This window comes from Larimichthys crocea, chromosome XIII (assembly GCF_000972845.2).
Source record: "Larimichthys crocea isolate SSNF chromosome XIII, L_crocea_2.0, whole genome shotgun sequence".
Lineage (NCBI taxonomy): Eukaryota > Metazoa > Chordata > Actinopteri > Sciaenidae > Larimichthys > Larimichthys crocea.
Genome location: NC_040023.1, coordinates 30,505,753 through 30,524,966, shown reverse-complemented (window position 1 = coordinate 30,524,966; position 19,214 = coordinate 30,505,753). Strand labels below are relative to the sequence as shown.

Genomic DNA, 19,214 nt, shown 5'->3' with positions numbered 1-19,214 from the left:
AGTAGTGAAATACTTTACTTCTACTTTTTTGCTGTTACTTTACATTACTGATGAAACTAGTGGTTGGGTTGTGAGCCCTTTTAAAAACAAAAGCTGGGCACCCCTGTCTATGAGTTAGCAGTCCCACCACAGAGACATATCCACCTTTAAACTTCTCAGAGGTCAAATTAATTATCCCCTAACTAAGGTTTGAGAGAAATCCAAATCATCTCAAAGCACAACAGATTTTGTTTGTGTTTCTTTTAAGAAGCTGTTGATGATTCTGTATACGCAGTCATTAGATCTATATCTCCATGCAGAATAACTAAAACAGTGAAATAGTACATCTGCATTGATGGAACAGTATAATGTCATATATATATAACATTTTGCTGATGATACTGTTACTAAAGTTGGTCAATTTGAATAGAGAGGCTGTTTTTACAATGTTGTGCTGGTACTGGATCTGAACACTTTTCCCAGTACTGCCAGAAGACTGGTATGAGCAGATCTTATAATACAACCTCCTCTTTACAGCACATTTAAAACAACGATGAGGCCACTAGGAGTGCAGAAAAGTGTGTCCTACAAGCTATGTATTTTATTCATTTATTTATTTGCTAAGATGTCAAAAGAATACTCCACTCATATGAGATCTGCACGTCTTCTGTGGCTCATGTTCATTTCATTATGATCTTTACTCCCTGAGGTCAAGCAGCAGAAGTTCAGTGACATTATACAAACACTACTGGCCTATTTCTGGCTGAGCTAAATATGCAAGTGTAGTCTTACATGTCGCTGTTTATAACACAAGGCATTATTTAACAAACGATTTAAATATTTCATACAATTTAATAAATCGAAGCACAGCTGAATAACTTTTAAAGTCTGTAACTGTTGAACAACTGCTGTTTACAATTGCTTTGCTGCTGAGAGTATACCTACTTCTCCAGGCACCACTACACCTCTGGTAACAAGAAAAGGTAATACACAAATGTCATTTATAAACAGTGTCACCATTTATCCATCACAGAGTGATTTTCATGCTGTCAAATGTCCCACTCTGCCACAGCTTTGTTTATGTGGTGTGTCAGATCCAGTATCTGTCAGGCTGTGCCTATAGGCAAATTGTGATTTAAAGCAGAAGTGTTTATGCCAAAACAAGGCCAAAGCTGGGTGTGGGTAGAAACACCTCATTATGATGCCAGTTCCTCTATTTTTGGTCTGATGCAAATAAAGAAAGAAGTTCAAGTTGAGCAACACGCCCCTGTTTTTTTTTGTTTGTTTTTTTCAAACCTGTATACAGCCTGCTACAGGTGGATCCTTCACTTTAAACTTATTGGACTCGAATACTTTGCAGTATATCTGTTGTCGGACATAATCCTGTTTGGATCACTTCGCCTGGGGCCTAAATCCAAAACCAAACTGAGCTGATGACAGCCCAGATGTGACGTCACTGCGGGTGCACCAGAGCCATTCTCTGGATCAGTGCGTGGCAGATCTGGGTCCAGCCAGCGGCGGAGGAAAAAGAAGACGAACATCTGGATCGAAAAGGGAATAATGTCGGGTTACACGTGGCTCCTGAAGCGTCTCTCCTCCTGCTGCTGTACACTTGGCGATCACTTGAGAGAGGAATAAACTACTCGCAACTCCCTCCTTGCTATTTTCGTTGTGGGAAGCGTGAGTGGCTGAAATTGTCACGCAAACTTGTCTTCATTATGGATCAATCCGTCGCAATTCAAGAAGCTCTGGACAGAGAAGAAAACTGTATCATAGTATCCTTTCTTCGTGCGCTGGTTTGTGGATTATCAGCAAGGATTACCTGCTTCAAACTAAGTTGGACTAACACGACTCGGTTGAAGAAATGCCAGAGCCCTGTAAAGAGAGAGAGGCCTGTAAATGTTAAAGCTCTGGCATCTCTTTAAATAAACAGTACAACTGCACTAAAGCTGTGATTTAAATCCAGGCAGTGCATTGTAGATTTTGAGTACAAGTCTAGATTTAGTCGGGTGTGACTTCACTAGGATATGATCCAAGATTTGGAGTAACAACTTTCATCCACAAGATGGCAGATTTGTATCACCAGCTTTCTTATTATAGGCAGTGGAGGAAGTATTAGATCCTTCACTTACTTAAAGTCTGTGTAAAGTAAGAAGTGTTATTAATCACTCAGACACATTTGAATAATTAAAAATATGGATAAGTTTATGAAATTAGGTGTCAAAATCGGGTAAAAATGAGCAGTATTCTCCAGGACTATGTGTGTGTTTGAAGTGACCAAAACATGCCAGATGAATGTTCAGAAAATGACATTACTAATTTTCAAACACTCTGAGAAAGATGAATTAATCGCTAGGGTTGCAGGGGTATGCTCAGGATGGCCTGAGCGTGTCATCGAGCCACCCTTTAGGACCGCCCAAAAAAATCCTGGACTGAAAACTGGTGAAAAATGTTTTAACCTGGAACTCCACATTTCAGAAATATATCGTTCAAAGTCTTTTGACATGTTTTCAGCAACTATTTTCCAACATATTTAATGTGTTTTGAAAGAAATCTCAGAATTGCCTTTACACAGACTTTAGAAAAAAGAAAGAAAGGAGAAATTGTAAACAAGTGTAATTGTCCTGCGTGAGGAAAATGTGCTAAAAAAAAACAACACTTTTTTTCAAATATCTTAATATTTCTTTACATACTGCTGAGTAGTATGTAGTAGGTTGACGTTAATATGTTAATATGATATGTTAATTTGTAAGGTAATTACATTACAGTGGAATTGGTATAAAAAGGAAATACTCAAGGATACTACTTGTAGGAACCAACATAAAAAAACATACAAAAAATGCAATGAAATGAGAGAAAGGTGAAATAATAAAGGTGCCACTGAAGGAACACATCACGTCCTTAACTAAGCCGTGAACATGCTGTCCAATGTGATGTCCTCTTCGATGATATTACAGAGAGCAGACTGCTGGGACTGGTGGAGTCGACAAAAGAACATGCGTGAGTTTCAGTAGATAGTACAAATTAGCTGTGACATGGCTGCTGTGTGTTATCTAAATGGACAACTGTGAAGAGAGGCTGGTGACAGCATTACGCAATCCAGGGTAACATCACACCACAGTGTGATTAATGAAAATGTCTTTTGTAGAATCTTTATTTATACCCATCGAAGGATGGCCATTACTGCTGATGACGTGTCACTCGAGGACATCATACCCATCTCCCTTGACTTTGCTGTTGTGGAAGGTGAGCTGCCTTCATATGCATGCAATCAACTGTTAAGATAACTGTCGGAAATGTCTAAATGATGAATTTCCTGAATTTCCCCTCACATGTTTACCGTGCTCATTTCTTTGTAGTTTCTTCACCAGAGGAACTCGCGGTTGTGGGTAAGTTGCCCTCATTTCCCCTCATTGCTGAAACATTGCATGCAACCTAACTGATCCACCACATGAAAGTTAACAAGGCATTGTGTTTTCTGTGTTCGTCATCTGATTTGAGGTGGTGATACCAGGGTGAGGGTAAGCTACCAGGAGGACGAGATAGAGCTCAGGCTGCCTTTCGGGTCTCACTCGCGGCTCTTCCTCAGCGAGGTCAACAGAGCTTGGAGTGGTAGGTCAGACCTCATACACTCACAATCGATTTGGTGTGTTGACATGGCCATAGACCTTTATTTATTTGTTTACATTTAGCAAGTTTAGCATAGTTTTATTCTCTAAACAAAGAAGAAAGTGCATATGTGTAAAGTAAATAATCAGCTCTACCTTTTCAGTTTGGAGGAAACCTGCTCAGCCGGTCTGTCATTTGCCTTGAGGTGACATGTGGCAAACCATGAAAAACCTGTATTCTTAAATTTTGACCTTTACTGGAAAATCTATTAAAAGACACAAAATAAAAACCCAAATGCATTTGTGACACTGTTGACGGTTGTGGTTCAAACAACTTGCACCAATTTTAGAACTGGTGGTGTCACCTGTCAGTCACTAGGTGGGTGTATATGACGCATGACTGCCAAGGAATGTAGAAAGAGAGAAAGGGTGGAGTTTACGGTCGGTGTACTCCCTGTTGTTTGTCTCTGTCGTCAGCGTATGCTAAGAGACAAGATGAAAATGGTTTAAAAGGGACGTGTAACTTTCTCTTGAATACTTCAACGACCTTTTACTTTGAGTACCCTGTTGGACCTGAATGGACCGGGACTTTGAAAGCTTAATGGATGGTCTTCCTTGTTAGGAATGTGTCACTTTTGGCACAGGCTTACTACTTTTCACAGTGGGAATCCCACGTGGACACCGACAAAGACTAACATGTTGCTTGTCTGGGAATTTCTGTGGTACTTTAAGATGAGCCCCAAAGGCTTTTAGTCTGGTAAGGGATACCGGTGATGGACACATTAAAAGACCTGCCACCTGCTGTTGGTAAAAGGAAGAGTGTGAGAAATGGTAAAGGTAAGATAAAAATGAGATTTATACTTGTAACTTGTACCCTTACATTTAAAGCTATACAGGACCAAGCCTGGATTTGAAACAACACAGAGCAAGAAATAGAAAGTGATTGCCTAAAAATGCTCCACTGGTGGAGTCAGTGAATAAGAATTTACATTTATACATCAGTTTTACCGTTGCTGTTGCTCTAGATTCTCCACTTTTGCCTAGTTTAGATAAGGCTGCTGTTGTATTCTTATTTAACACAATATTGCAACTCCCTGACTAATTCTCTCTTCTGTCTGTCTTTCTTTAGATGTTTGCAAGTCTCCCACACAGGTACCCAAGTTTGAGTGGACCAACAAATACCACAAACCCACTAAAGGCCAGGGATTTGTCAAACAAGCACTGTCACCCTTAAACACAACGATCACTAAACTCAGCCAGCACCGGAAAACAGGTTTGTTGTTTTATTTCTGTTGGGGTAGATACAGGTTTCCAGCCAGTGTCTTTATTTCCTGTAAATGTCACTCAACTAGAATAGGTCTGCTAGCATTCATGCAGTGCCAAGACAAGAGATGCTGTCTTTTATCTCTGTTATTTTTGTATAGATGGCCTCACACAGATAAAGGTTTGCATCAAGGAGTTGCACAACAAACTAGGTGGTTTTGGAAATACCACTTCCTTTCAATGCATGTAGCCCAACCTGCATATGAGTTGTAACAAATATGCTTACAACCGATAACCGAGTAGAGCTCTAGCTTATTAATAATACTTGTAATCTTGCTGCTATGACATGTGAAAATGACTACCTGGAAAGTAATCCCACATTTTAGGATCTTCCTATCTATAGCGCCTTAGAGGGTCTTTGCATTGAATACTAATAGACTATCTATCTATCTATCTATCTATCTATCTATCTATCTATCTATCTATCTATCTATCTATCTATCTTTATAATGAGGTATCACAGAGGGTTTTAACGTACTCTACATCTGCAAAATCACAATCCCACACACAGTTACACGGAGTCGTGCTGTGAAATGTACAATTTACTTTGTATGTAAGCAAGTCTTTTTTATTTATTTATTTATTTATTTATCTTACATGTCCATAAGGGCATTTCATGCACATTTTATACACGATTATGCATTTGCATGCTAGATTGGAGCCATGCTGTTAATGTCATACAGGGAGGGAAAACAAACATATCATGTAAAAAGTATGCAAATGCTCAGGGAAATAAAAATATATTTTGTTTTAATACGGTTTGCAGGCTGCTTAGACATTTCTTCTTTAAGTGCCTGATGTGCTCATGGGTGTGTGTGTGATGAAGCATTTTCTGCATGCTTACATCCTCTTGTCTGTCGCTCTGTCCTCTCCTTTTGCACCAGAGGCGGAGGAAGGTAAAACTCCTCCTACCGCAGCGTTTAGCATGGGCAGGTCTCAAACACACTGGACATTGGTCCTGCCGCACAGAATGCGTGGGAGCGGTGCAAGGAGATGTCTAAAGTGATGAGAGACTCTGGTATGAAAACAAAACCAAAAAAAAATCTGTTGTTTTTGCTTGAAAAGGAAAACGCCTCTTGCGTCATTTGTAGCGTTGTAGCTTTTATTAGCTCGCTTCCTGGCTAATGGCTACCGCGTTTAGTAGTAGTAGTAGTAGTAGTAGTAGAAGAAGCTAACTTTAGCCAGATTAGCTCTGGGGCCAGTTTTCAGTCAGGCGGGATAATTTGTGTGTTTTTGTTTTGTTTTTAAATGCTTAATATTGTCGAAGTATGAAGCTACCGCGTACGTTAGCCCACCTGGACGGATTCGTTGTCTAGGTAACGGCTAACCGGGCTAATAATGTTGTTGTGACAGTAAATGAGACACCTGCAGTGGTTTGTTGTTGCAATAACCTCTTTTTTGTTTTTGTTTGTGTCATTCATTGAGACACTTGCCTTCGTCTTGTTTTTTTTCCCCAGATTGAGGCTTTTATTTATTTATTTTTTTAAACTTGTGCCTCATCCTACTTAGCTGCCTGTTAGCTTTTAAATCAGTTGTGTGTAAACTTTGACATAGAAGTGTCTTCACCTGCGAGAGAAGTGTCTTTGTCCTGTCTTGACAAAAGAAAAGGTGCTTTTTTTTCTCTTTTTAGATTTAGGGGTTGAGAATGCTTCCCTTTGTAACTTTATTACCTCTTTATACTTTGAGATTATGGGAGGAAGTTGGCCAGTGTTGTGACCTTTGTGCAGTTTAACGATTCAGAGACATCATAGTGCAGACTTGACATTTATGATCGGCCGCAGAGATAGAAAAGGCGTAGGCTTGTGAGATTGCACTCAGTCAGACTTGCACTGTTGAATCAGGCTCATTAAGAATGGCGAGGAATACTAAAGCATGTGCAGGAATGTAAAATATGCAACGTAGCTGAGCTATTTACACACGGGGGCATGAGGCCATGGGGCTTATTCAAGTGCAGGTTGGGGGGTAAAAAAATGTATTGTTCAGGGTTAGTTATGTGAAAGTGTTGAATGAGTGAAGTTTACGTGGCATCATTTTGAGCAAAGCTAACATATAACCGGCGCAGCTGTTTTCATCAGGGTGCAAACCGGGTTAATTTATTGATGCCACAAGCTGGGATTATCGTTAATTTGCAACTGTAATTAAGTTCCAATATGTTTTAATAATGCTGCTGTTTTGAAAGTTCACCTCAGTCTCACTACAAGAATGATATCACACAGTCAGTGTTATTACTGTTGTTCTGCTTTGTCCAGATTGTTGCAGTGCTGCACACTGATTAAAAAAATGTTATATCACCGTGGATCCACCTGCTTTTTTACAGCAGTTCAGATTGAATACAATTAAATTACTGTGCTAGAAAGTGGATTAAAACTAATTCTTGTAATCCAAATGTTAGGGTATCTGGAGATCTTTTTAATTCACATATTGAGTGAATTTAATAATGGCACGTGTTTTTTTTTTCTGTCTACACGATTTTTTTTTACCATCTCAAATGTAGTGGTCGTATGCACAGGACCAAAAGCATTTCACAGTTTGCTAGCGGTTTTCTCAGTCAAACAGAGAGCAGCCAATCTTCTTTTCCCTTTCCTGTTCACGCAATCCAACGTCACTGGTTTTGAATTTAAACTTCAGTCGATCCATCTAGGGTTTTTTTTTTCTTTTTCTTGGTGTTATAGTTGACTTTTAGTTTGGCTCATTTCTTTCTTTCTTTTTTACAAACGAAAGAAACAGCAGAAGCATTTCTGACACGTTGACCTTTTCACAGAGTTTGGTGCACAGGCTACAATCTGTTTTCTTAGTAAAGAAGGGCTGAGGTGAGAACATTTCCTTTGTAAAACAAAGATGGCGCAAAAAATAACCCGCTGAGATAATACTGATAAAAGCTTTAGTTAATTAGTCTGCTTTGTTATAACTCAGACATTGTGTTGTTCAGACTTATTTACCTTTTTAGTTAGGATTGTTTCAGTAGGAGTTTTTTTTTTTTAAATGTCCTAATACATTTTATGTTTTATTACTTCATTACCACCGTCACCTTGTTTTGAAAAGTGCCATATGACGTTATTTGGAGTAGTACTGTTTATGTCCATGTCCAGTCGCTTAATGTGAGTGTATTAGAGCCACTGGTTTCTTGCATTGCTTGCTGCAAACGTACAGATCAGAGGTTAATAAGAAATTACAATTACAGTCACTGTGAGAACACACACACACACACCACCCTGTATGTTGTTTCATTGTTGTTGCTGTATATATTTCTTCATGGAGGTGCAGAGCAGTGTGTACATTGAAGGTTTTCTTGTAGGTTTATATCTCGTCATGCTGTTGGTCAGGTGCACTCATAATGTAGCCTGCTATAACTTTGTAGAGTTAAATTTCCTGCTCAAAGAACTCCACTTTCCCCTTTCAGAGGAGCCAGCTGTGTTCCCTGCCAAGCTGCAGGGGACAGGGGCCATGCTGTCTCATACTTCACACTCGCCCATTAAATCCAGCTACTTAGGATGCAATAACTGTAACCAACTGCAAAAGACGGCCACAGTCGACTGGCCACGACAACTAAGCACTGACTTGGCACTTTTATGATCGACTTGCACGACTGTGGTTTTTCTTAGTCATAATTGGTAACAATTTATTCTCCATCTCAGTTATTAAAGGGCTGAAATATGGGTTTACTCAAGCATGCGTCCTTTCCTGTTGGACTGAGTTGTCCTAAGCTGTCACCACCTAGGGCAGATTTTAAGATAATTGTGGATGGGAAGGTCTTCAGCAAGACACGGTGACACAGTCTTAACTCGCAAAAAGCATGATATTTATGAGTGATTCAAAGTGCAGGCAGTTCTGCCATCTTCCATTTACCTTTTTTATGCTCTGATTTATCATCATAGGCAAGCAAACTAAACAAACACTTCATCCATCTTCCTTTTTTCCCTTTCTGCTCTTCCCAAACAGAGAAATCATCGGACAAAAGGGGAAATCTAGAAAAGGAGAAAGGTTCTAACAGTACCACACAGAAGTCCAAAGCTTATCCTAGCCCAGAGAGGTAAGGCCTTTTTATTCAGCTCTCAGAGACAAAACTCTTTACATGACTGTCTTTTTTTACACAGTGGTAGAAAGTGTCTTCAAATATAATGCTACCCAAGTGGAATTACTGTTACTTCAAGCTGCCTCATGGTGTTTTTTTTGTAAACAAACAACATTTCCGTTGACGTGTTACTTACTTACTTATCTTAGCACCCTTGCGGCCTAACAGTTTCTTTCTTCTCTCTCTGCTAACCAGCTTAGCTCGTCTTATTCTTTGCTTTGCCTTTTTGTTGGTACGTTTCCACCAACACTAGATCAATCGAATACTGTGAAAACATTGGCAGGAAGGTGTCTCGCTTCACCTGCAAGACAAACAAAATGAGCACAGACACTACTATACGTCAAAAGCTTAACAGGGGACTATTAGTCAAATTCACAGTATTAAGTAGCTATTAATTTTAAATTAAGCAATTAATTTTAGTACTTTCCTCCACTAGTTGTATTACAGGTACTGTGTACGTACCTGGCAGAAGCTTGGTGTTTAATTTATTTCAGTTTGTTGAGGATTAAATTGCAAATGTCTTCCCTTCAGTTGTTTAAACCGGGAAGCTATCGCTGCCACTCTTGGAGTGAAGCCTGTACTCTAAAATGGAGTTTAGTTGCAGCATATTCCTGGAAGATTACAGGGTCCAGAGATATTACATTTCCTCCTCTCCACTCATCCTCGTTCCATATTGACGCCAGGGAACTCGAGCTTCTCTGCACAGTCTGGGTTCCTGATGTCAGCGCGGTGATCTGCTGTACATTACACTGTTAGTCCGGAGCAGAGTGTAACGCCTCTGTTGTGACATAGTTTTATTTCTAGCTTTTTAGGAGAGGTATGGCTTCATGCAGTTATGTCCGAGCCTTCTAAATGTGAGATGCAGCCGTAAATGGATACTCAAATCAAATCAAATAAACCAAACGATCCTTTGCTCTCTCTCTCTCTGAAATCACACCAAAGTGACAAAATGTCCTCCGTTTCTATCTTTGCTCTCCACTCACCCCCTACACCTAACTGTGACTTCTCCTCTCCCCGGTGTTCAGTCAAGGCATCCCCAGTCGAGAGGACCGGGATGACATGGTCCGCTCTTCCAGCCACACCCCGTCCAACAAAGCTCAGATACTGGCCATGCCGCAGTTCGGCTTGCGAGACAACCTTATCAGGTGTGAGCTGCTGAAGAATGAAGACCTTTACACCTACCTGGAGGACTTCAGGTATTTTAACCTTTACTACTCGTGTGAATCAGTGTTTTAAAAAATGTACATAGCAGATTGTTGTGGCACTTGGACGAGAAACTAGGTAATCTCGATGCATCGTATATCACATCTCTACCATAGAAAATGTGTTGATACTTTGAGCAGGGCTATCTTTTCATTTCTGGTTAGTCAGATCAGATCAGATCACATTGACACAGTCATCTTGAGCAGTGTGAGGCCACAGCGTATCTGTGAGCACAGTTTAGGTCCTAGAAGTGTTACGTAAAAAGAATGAGTCAACATCTGTGGGTTTGCATTTCTGTGTACTTAGCTCTTTGCTAAATTAAGCACCACTGTCTGTCTCAGACGCTGTCGAGAAATGCACCAACCCAGTGCATTAACACACCGGAGCTCAGGTTGTAGCTCTTCATCTCATTTCTTATTCACTGTAGAAATTAATATCCCCTTTTAGAGGACGAGACATTTTTATGCAGGGCTTTTTGTTTCCGTCAGATGGTTGAAAAATAAGCATTCGCTGAAGTCAGCATGATGGTTTAGCTGTTAACCACACTGCCTCCTGGTGGTGGATCTGTGCCTTTTTTAATATTTACACCCCTTCAAAGATTTTGGCAAAGAATAAAAAGGAGTATAGATTTAATGGGAATCAAAGAAGACATGAAAAGCTTGAAAATATTCTATAAACTATGTTAAAACAATCAAAAATATTAAGGCATTGGCAGTATGTTGGCTCAGCGGATGGTACTGTTTCACCAAAAAAGTCCTGTGTGTGTAAATTCCCATTCTTTCTGTGAGGAATGTGCGTGTTGGTACAGGTTTTCCTCCCACACCCCAGACATCTCATTCCAGTTATGATTGAATGTCTTTGTGTTGTGTATGTGACCGACATTCAGTCACCCCAAGGTGTTTCCCCACCTTTTGCTTAAAGCTCTGGCTCTGGGAAGGCTCTGGCTCCAGCATGACTCTGAATAGGAAAAAACTGGTTTTACATATGTCGATAACTGGGGTGTTGAATGCTGATTTGAGCCTTTTTATTAGAAACAGCAGATAGACAGGAAAAGGTTACTTAGTGCTAGCACACATGTGCATTGCCATCTTGAGTCGTCTCATATTACAGTAAATGCAGGGAGTGTACTGAATATCCATGCTGACATGCAGATTAGGAGAGCCAGCAGTCCCAAGATTTTTGTATAAAGACAGTCTCAGCATCGTTCTAGTTAAGTGAGGGTTGGGCCGCGAGGGCAGAAAGTGTGTTACACAAGGCGATGGCAGTCAGCACAAAGATAAAAAAGCTCTGTGCTGCTCCTGTGCAGCAGCATGAGCAGAGGAGAAGCTGCCTGAAGGTCAGAGAAGAGGGGCTGTCGAATACAAGGAGGCTGATTTCCATTTTATTTGTCACAATTGAGGTGCCTTTGCACAAGGCACTTAAGTTCCACTGCACAGTGGAACAAATAGCACTGTATTCTCTGCTGTCTTGTTATGTATGCAGCCACTAGGCCTAACTGTGTGTGAGTATAAGGGCTCACAATGTGCAGGATAAACTCAAAATAGACACCACGTGTTTCAATTTGTCCTTTTGTGCCCACTTCTCATCTCTCGCTTTTCTATTTCAGCTTTTTTCTGGGCACGTACAATGTCAATGGACAGACACCAAAGGAAAGCCTCCGTCCTTGGCTGAGCTGCACTCTCAACCCTCCTGACATGTACTGCGTGGGGTAAGTCACATTCACTCTGCTGGAGAATAGCCGTGCAATTCTCCGCTTAATCCCATTACGCAGACAGATATGTACTGCTCAAGCCTCTGACAGATGTATGCAACATTGATCCTGTTTTTAACTAGGAGAACATGGCCGCCCACAAATTCAGCACTGCGTGTCCACCGATCCCGCCTACGTTCGCGGTTTATTACTTTGGTGTCTTTTTAGAGGCGGAAAAAGTTTTGAGAATAGCACGAAACACGTATCGTTTGTTCTTCCTCGTAGTTTTCAGGAGCTGGACCTCAGCAAAGAGGCTTTCTTCTTCAATGACACCCCCAAAGAGCTGGAGTGGACGAAGGCAGTGTCCGAGGCCTTGCATCCAGATGCCAAGTATGCCTTAGTAAGGAAGTCTTTTTTTGTTGTTGTTGTTTTAATGTAGTTCTTAACCACTGGTTGGCATTTTGACTGGATAATATTGAATTTTGAGATATACAAATATTTCAAGCAACTTTGATTGTGTTTGTGTTTCTAAAAGTGGTCAATAATTTCTGCCTTTGGCCATAGCGATTGCCTACATAACCCTGTGCAATCACATTACACTGACTATTATACCGCATAATCCAAATGAACAGCCATGATCTCTCTATTGAATGAGCTTAGTCAGGCCTTGTATTTTTGGTCTTTCTCTTTTTCTTCCCCTTATTCGCTTTCATCTACTTCCCTTTTGTCAGAGTGCTGACTCTAGCTTATTAGCTTCCTCTTTTTCTTTGCTGGGCTGCTGGTGTCAAGTTATTTTAGGCCTTACAGGATGTCTGTCGAAGTCACAGAGTCAGTATAGTAACATGTCCTTTCTTCATTCGCTGCAAACGCTCTGAATAAAAGACACTTGACTGATCTGTAATTGACACTGTGCAGCTCAGTGGGCTGAAAAATAAATGTTTTCACTTTCACATTTGAATGTGGGGTTTTGTAGGATTGACAGAGGGAAACTGTTTTACTTCTTCCTATGCAACACTGCTTCATATTCTGGGGTGTAAGCCCACTTTTTTGTGATGACACTAAATGTCTTTAACTGTAAACTTCGTAATCATTCGCAGTAGTTTCAGTTACATATCCATGCAAGTTACATCACTTTATGATTGATATGATTTACTCCTTTTCTTTCACAGGTGAAGTTGGTGCGCCTGGTGGGTATCATGCTGATCTTCTATGTGAAGAAGCAGCATGCAGAGTTCATATCTGATGTGGAGGCTGAGACTGTGGGCACTGGCATTATGGGAAGGATGGTAAGGATTCTTCCATGCACTGGTCCTCAAGTCAGGTTTACTGCTGTTGCGTAAAGATATTATATCATGAACAGCAGTGAGTTGTTGAGCGTCTGTGATCATGCATGCCCTCTGTAAATCAATAAGTATTGCTTTTTTTGCTCACGTACCAAAACCAAAATGTTGAACTACTTCCCTCTTGTGGTTATTTTTCAGTTAGCACGAAATCCGACAAGATCAGGGACTCCGGAAACTCATAGTTGGATTGTCCGGCTGATTGTTTCACAATGAAACAGCTGTGAAACAATCAGGAAATAACTTTTTATTTCTCCGATTAACAGCTTTATCGAGGCTGGATGTATGTCTCTGTCTCTCTCTCTCTCTGTAACTGTTCTGGTATTGTCTTTGGATTCACATTAAAGACACACAAGCAGGAAGTGTTAAGTGCGTATCAACAATAGCTGTACACATCCAAATGAGATCATCTCGGTAAATGATCGAATAAGAAGAAAAAAACATTTAGGCTCTTACAATGACGATATTGTTGCGCTGACATAACTGCAGGCAATATTGTACACACACATTTTGCTGTGATGATATGTTGTTCCTCCTTTTGGACTGAGCTGAAGCACAACATCCAGCAGATCTAACTTCACTCCTCATGCCCTGTTGCAGAGTAGGTTATTCCTGCTCCGTACGTGGCCGTGCTTACTTAGCAGTCCCTGCTGTACAGAGCAGATGGCTGGCTGGTGACCAGTGGGGGCCTTTTTGCAAGGCTTCTCATTCCTTTCCTGCAGGAATGAGAGACTGGTTTATAATCTGCAACAAAAATCATCTGAAACATGCCAAGTATCAAAGTGTTTAAACAATATCTTATTACCGGCAAGCAAAGGAGCATATAAAACTGCACGCTATGACCTTTTCATTTGTGTTGCTTATGTCTCTCTCTCTCTTTCTTTCTCTCTTCGCAGGGAAACAAAGGTGCCGTGGCCATCCGTTTTCGCTTCCACAACTCTGATATCTGCGTAGTCAACTCTCACCTAGCTGCCCACATTGAAGAATACGAGAGACGTAATCAAGACTACAAGGACATTTGCGGCCGTCTCCAGTTTCGCCAGCTTGACCCTACCCAGCCTCCACTCACTATCATGAAGCATGAGTATGAAAACCTATAAAATATGTTAGAAATATTAAACATACATTATATCATTATGCCACTACATCAATTATTTGTTTGCGTCTAGATATGTATGTAGTAGCTGAATTAAAATGTGTTTTTATTACCTATTACCCCACTGTTAGAATATTTGATCAAAAATATCTCAATGTTTCTCCGTGCTTCCTTCACCAGTGTGATTTTGTGGATTGGGGACCTCAACTACAGGATCAGCGACCTTGACGTCGACAATGTGAAGGAGCTAATCAGCAAGAACGAATTTGAAACGCTGCACAATTATGATCAGGTAATATTAACGACGGTAATATTAACGACGGCCCCTTCTCTCTATTATTCGTCTTCCGTGTTTGAGAAGTGATACTTACCAGCTGCACATGGCCCACAGCTCAAGAGGCAGATCGACGAGGAGGCTGTGTTCGTTGGCTTTGTGGAGGGAGAGATTAATTTCCAGCCCACCTACAAATATGACACCGGCTCTGACAAGTGGGATACAAGGTAAACTAATGTGAAAGCCTGACTGTGAATAGCAGAATGGAGCGTTTGTGTTCATGGTTAAAATTAGGGTTAATTGCATAAAGAAATATAAATATCTACAAACAAACGTTGCATGTCTTTGACTGGGAAAAACATCTTTGTACATGCTCTATGTTAAAACCACTTTAGGAAGAGTTGAACGGAATCAGAAAACTACAACAAACTTTTAATTTGCACTGGTGGCCTTAATAAATCACCTAAGCCACCCAGTTTTCATGCTGTTAATAAACATTATCAATAAACGTGCCTCATTAACGGGGCCCTAGATCGCAGGAGCAGTGTTGTGTGATATTTTCTGCTCTTTCACCTCCTGCTAAGAGAATTTCCCTACAGAGATTATGTGATTAACTTTGAAGTAGTATACAAATACACTGTAATATATAATAATTGTTTTCTCCTTTTCTGTGTCTTGATTTTGATAGTGAACAATGCATTAAACATACCATTAACATCTGTTCTTTCTTCTGCATTCAGCGAAAAATGTCGCGTTCCTGCGTGGTGTGACCGTATCCTGTGGAGAGGGAAGAACATCAAGCAGCAGCATTATCAGAGTCACATGGCTCTGAAGACCAGTGACCACAAACCAGTCAGTTCCCTGCTTGTCACTGGGGTAAATGAATCTGACTTTTAACTGGTTTCATCTTGAACGTCTTCCATTTTGTTTCTTAATGTTTAAAAAAGATACAGCGGCCCAAAGAGAAGAGATGAACGAAAAGTGCATTTCAGTTTTAACAAGCTTCTGCATTTCACATATCTATTGCAGTATTACTTGAGGGTCATATAACCCAGATGTCTATGCTGCATCGTCTGTTCCCACAGATCAAGAGAGTCAACAGTGAGGACTATAAGAAGACCTTTGAAGAGATTGTACGCAATATAGACAAGATGGAGAATGAGTGTATTCCATCTGTAACCTTGGCCAAGCAAGAGGTAAAGTTTCTGATAAACATTGTACGATAAACTCATTCTCATTATGCTCCTTTGATGAATTCAAGAAGTAAACCACCACTAATGAAGCCGTGTATTGATCTCAAACTGTAAGCCTAATGTAGTTGGTGTTTAAAGGGTACATTTACATGAAATAGAATACAGTTTTTTCCTCTTGGCTCATGAATCCTTCCCTCTTCTTTCAGTTCCACTTTAAGGACGTGAAATACATGCAGCACCAGGCAGAGACATTGAGCCTCTTCAATGACGGGCAGGTCCCGTGTCAGTTTGAGTTTATCCAGAAGCCGAACGAGCCCACGTACTGCAAGCCCTGGCTCACAGCCAACCCTCCCAAAGGCTTTATCGCTCAGGGTGAGTAGCACATAAAGTCAGACTTTCATCCTACAGGCACAGATTTAATCTTAATAAGCATCAGTGTCCTGCCTTTTAGGTTTTTAGAAATTGTTAAGTACACCATGAGCTGTAAGGCAGTGGCAGGCTTTTTGTCACAGATTAGGGCTGTCTCTGCGCTCTACATCCTCACACAGCACCACAATCACAACATAACACTTCACTGGGGCAGTTCCTGAATTATGACAGCTCAACCATGCCCTTACTTCGTATGTGTGTCTCCCTGAACATTTAGGTGGTTCTGTGGACATTGAGCTTGAGGTTTTTGTTAACCGCTCAACGGCGCCTGATCTCAACTGTGGCAAGGAGCAGATTGAGGACATCCTGGTGCTCCATCTGGAGCGTGGCAAGGACTACTTCATCTCTGTGACAGGAAACTACCTGCCCAGCTGTTTCGGCACCTCCATACGGTCATTGTGTCACATGAGGGAGCCCATCCGGGACATGCCGCAAAGCACCCTGCGTGAACTGGTGAGTGCTCCCGTGTGCAGAGCAGCAACAGTGTCTTTGAAATACTTCCTCTCATTCAGGATTTTCTCTATAGGCCACAAGCATTGTAGTTTTTATTTATTGATTTGCAGATTTGGAGTATTTCATTTTAACTAAACTGCTTCTCTTTGCTATTTGTGTTCAACATCAGGTGGAGATGTCTGGAAATGAGAATGTAGCAAACACTGAAAAGCCTCTGGACATTCCTAAAGAACTCTGGATGATGGTGGATCACTTGTTCCGCAATGCAATCAAACAGGTCAGATAATGAGCAGTTTTTCTTGTTAAGAGGTTCATACGCTTGCAAATGATGTACATCTTTGCAACCTTCCAAACGTTGTGTGTTGTTCTTTTAAGCACAAATAAATGAAAGTTGCTGCATACCACTGGAATTAAGCAAAATAAAAAAAGGTTTAAAGTTTTTTTTTTTCTTGAGGCCGCAAAGAGCTTGGTATAACTCAAAAGTTTAGCTGACAACCAAGCAGCTTTGCAGAGCCTCTACATTAATTTGGTGGAGGGAAATAATCCTCATTTTTAAGGTAATTTAAACACAGGAGTGCTTTTACTGTTCATTAAATTAAAGTCCACTGCAGCTCCACTATTCCTCAAACCAGCAGAGCATTTTCAAAATTAATCTGTTTTGTAATTTAGCTCCTTGGTTTAATATATGTGCTTTTTAAGGATTCCAATATTAAATATTTATTGTCCTCTATTTTCAGGAAGATATATTTCAGCAACCTGGGCTCCGGAGTGAATTTGCAGACATAAGGGATTGCCTTGACACTGGCATGCCAGATACTCTCCGTATCCTTCAAAACTATTACCACTATTATACTATTCATAATTATTGGTTTACAGGCATAGAATATTTTTTAAAAAGGAAAACCATGGAATGAATATTTAATTTATATACATATGGCTATAAACAGAGTCAAATGAAAGCTGAAAGTCAGCGCTTTGCTCTCATAGACATTGTTTAATTTCAGATACAATATGCTGAAATGCATATGCATTGCACCTTTGAATGAATCCTGGGATGTCGCCTTGTATTTAATTCTTATTTTGCATTTCAAAACATGCAGGTTCTGCTTAAGAATTATGTCCTTGACTCTGTATTGATCCACAGCGGGCAGTAACCACTCGGTGGCAGAAGCCTTGCTTCTCTTCCTAGATGCCCTCCCAGAGCCCGTGGTTCCCTTCTCCTTTTACCAGCAGTGCCTAGAAAGCTGCGTCAGTGCCACTCAGTGTGAGAAAGTGAGCAAGACAGCCCATTAATCTATTCCAAGATGTGTTCAGTTATAAAGTAAAAAATCTGACTTTTTGATGTAACGTTCATTTCTTCTCTCTTCAGACAATTTCCATGCTACCTCAGTGCCATCAAAATGTGTTCAACTATTTAGCTGCCTTTCTCCGTGAGCTGTTGAAGAATTCTGCTAGCAATCGATTAGATGTCAACATTTTGGGTAAGAAAAGTGAACAGACTGCACTTCACTCCCTTTCATTTGTGAGTGTGTTGTTTGCTGTTTGCTTTGTGCTGTCGTCAGCATGTGAAGTGAAGAGAAACTAATGAATAAACCAATGGAAAAATTAAAATGAATGAAAGTCTATTATTCTATTCTGTTTATGAACCAAGGATTGTTTGCAATTAGTATCTTTGCAAAACAGGCAGTTTCTATATAAGATAATTACCCAACCAACCATGAATAAATAAAATATCTTTGCAATACTCTGTAAAACAGGCAGCTTCTATAGTTTAGTGGAATTTTACAGTTTATACGTCTAAAAGAGAAGTAGCCCACCTAACCTGTATAAATAAAAAGGGATTGTAGTAACATCTCAATGTGATAATGTTTTATATTCCGTCATTTATTACATTGAATTTCTTCTCATCTACTCTCACATTCGGTTTAAACCCTGCTAATAAAAGAAGAAAAAGGAACCCTTTGTTTAATTATCCAGTATGAATAATTTATTTTCTTTCCACACAGCCACCATTTTTGCCTCCCTCCTTCTGAGGTCCCCTACGAAGCAGGAACTCGCAGAAAAGAGGAAGACTCAGGAGTTCTTTCAGCACTTTCTAACCCAGGGGTCCACCTAGACGGAGGACTCAGAAGCTGAAGACGAACACTAAAAACTGTACAGTCCAGTATTTGAAATAAACTGTAATGATTTCTTATATTCGTAGATGACTCTTTGTATAGATATTGAGTAAAAAATCACTGTAAGTGGAAGTTCTTATCCAATTAGTTTATTTTGAAGCAATGTTTGTCATCTGTTCGATGCACAAAGTCTATTGTATATCACTGAGCATCTGTAGAGATAACAATTTTTAATGTTATGTATATTGTATTTAAAAGAAGGAAGGACAAATTTGTATTTTAATGTTTCTGATCTCAACAGTATATTGTTTTATATATAAAACTGTTGGAAACAAGATGTGTGTCACTGTTTTTTTATTATTATTAATAATATTACTGGTCCATGTTGCCAATCACAAGCAAAGAAATGAATGAATGTTGAGGTTTCACATAGTGCG

At 40.1% G+C, this 19,214-nt stretch overlaps 1 protein-coding gene across 4 annotated transcripts; it reads left to right on the top strand.

Annotated features, from left to right (window-relative positions):
• The first annotated feature begins 1,293 nt into the window (after positions 1 to 1,293).
• inpp5b (inositol polyphosphate-5-phosphatase B) lies at positions 1,294 to 19,112 on the top strand. 4 transcript variants are annotated; one of them, XM_019267214.2, is made up of 23 exons: positions 1,294 to 1,754; positions 2,900 to 2,979; positions 3,128 to 3,225; positions 3,339 to 3,368; positions 3,481 to 3,591; positions 4,717 to 4,860; positions 8,850 to 8,940; positions 10,008 to 10,178; positions 11,792 to 11,893; positions 12,161 to 12,275; positions 13,045 to 13,161; positions 14,112 to 14,299; positions 14,492 to 14,603; positions 14,703 to 14,812; positions 15,326 to 15,461; positions 15,671 to 15,781; positions 15,985 to 16,150; positions 16,425 to 16,660; positions 16,830 to 16,937; positions 17,398 to 17,482; positions 17,805 to 17,932; positions 18,030 to 18,141; positions 18,667 to 19,112. In XM_019267214.2, exons 1-23 carry the CDS (start codon positions 1,698 to 1,700, stop codon positions 18,774 to 18,776), a joined length of 2,718 nt encoding a protein of 905 aa, XP_019122759.2. In that variant the 5' UTR covers positions 1,294 to 1,697; the 3' UTR covers positions 18,777 to 19,112. The 4 variants fall into 4 exon arrangements, with proteins under 4 accessions (XP_019122759.2, XP_019122760.2, XP_019122761.1 ...); XM_019267215.2 differs by lacking the exons at positions 1,294 to 1,754; positions 2,900 to 2,979; positions 3,128 to 3,225; positions 3,339 to 3,368; positions 3,481 to 3,591 and adding an exon at positions 3,638 to 4,424; XM_019267216.2 differs by lacking the exons at positions 1,294 to 1,754; positions 2,900 to 2,979; positions 3,128 to 3,225; ... (1 more) ...; positions 3,481 to 3,591; positions 4,717 to 4,860 and adding an exon at positions 5,788 to 5,928.
• The last annotated feature ends 102 nt before the right edge of the window (positions 19,113 to 19,214 follow it).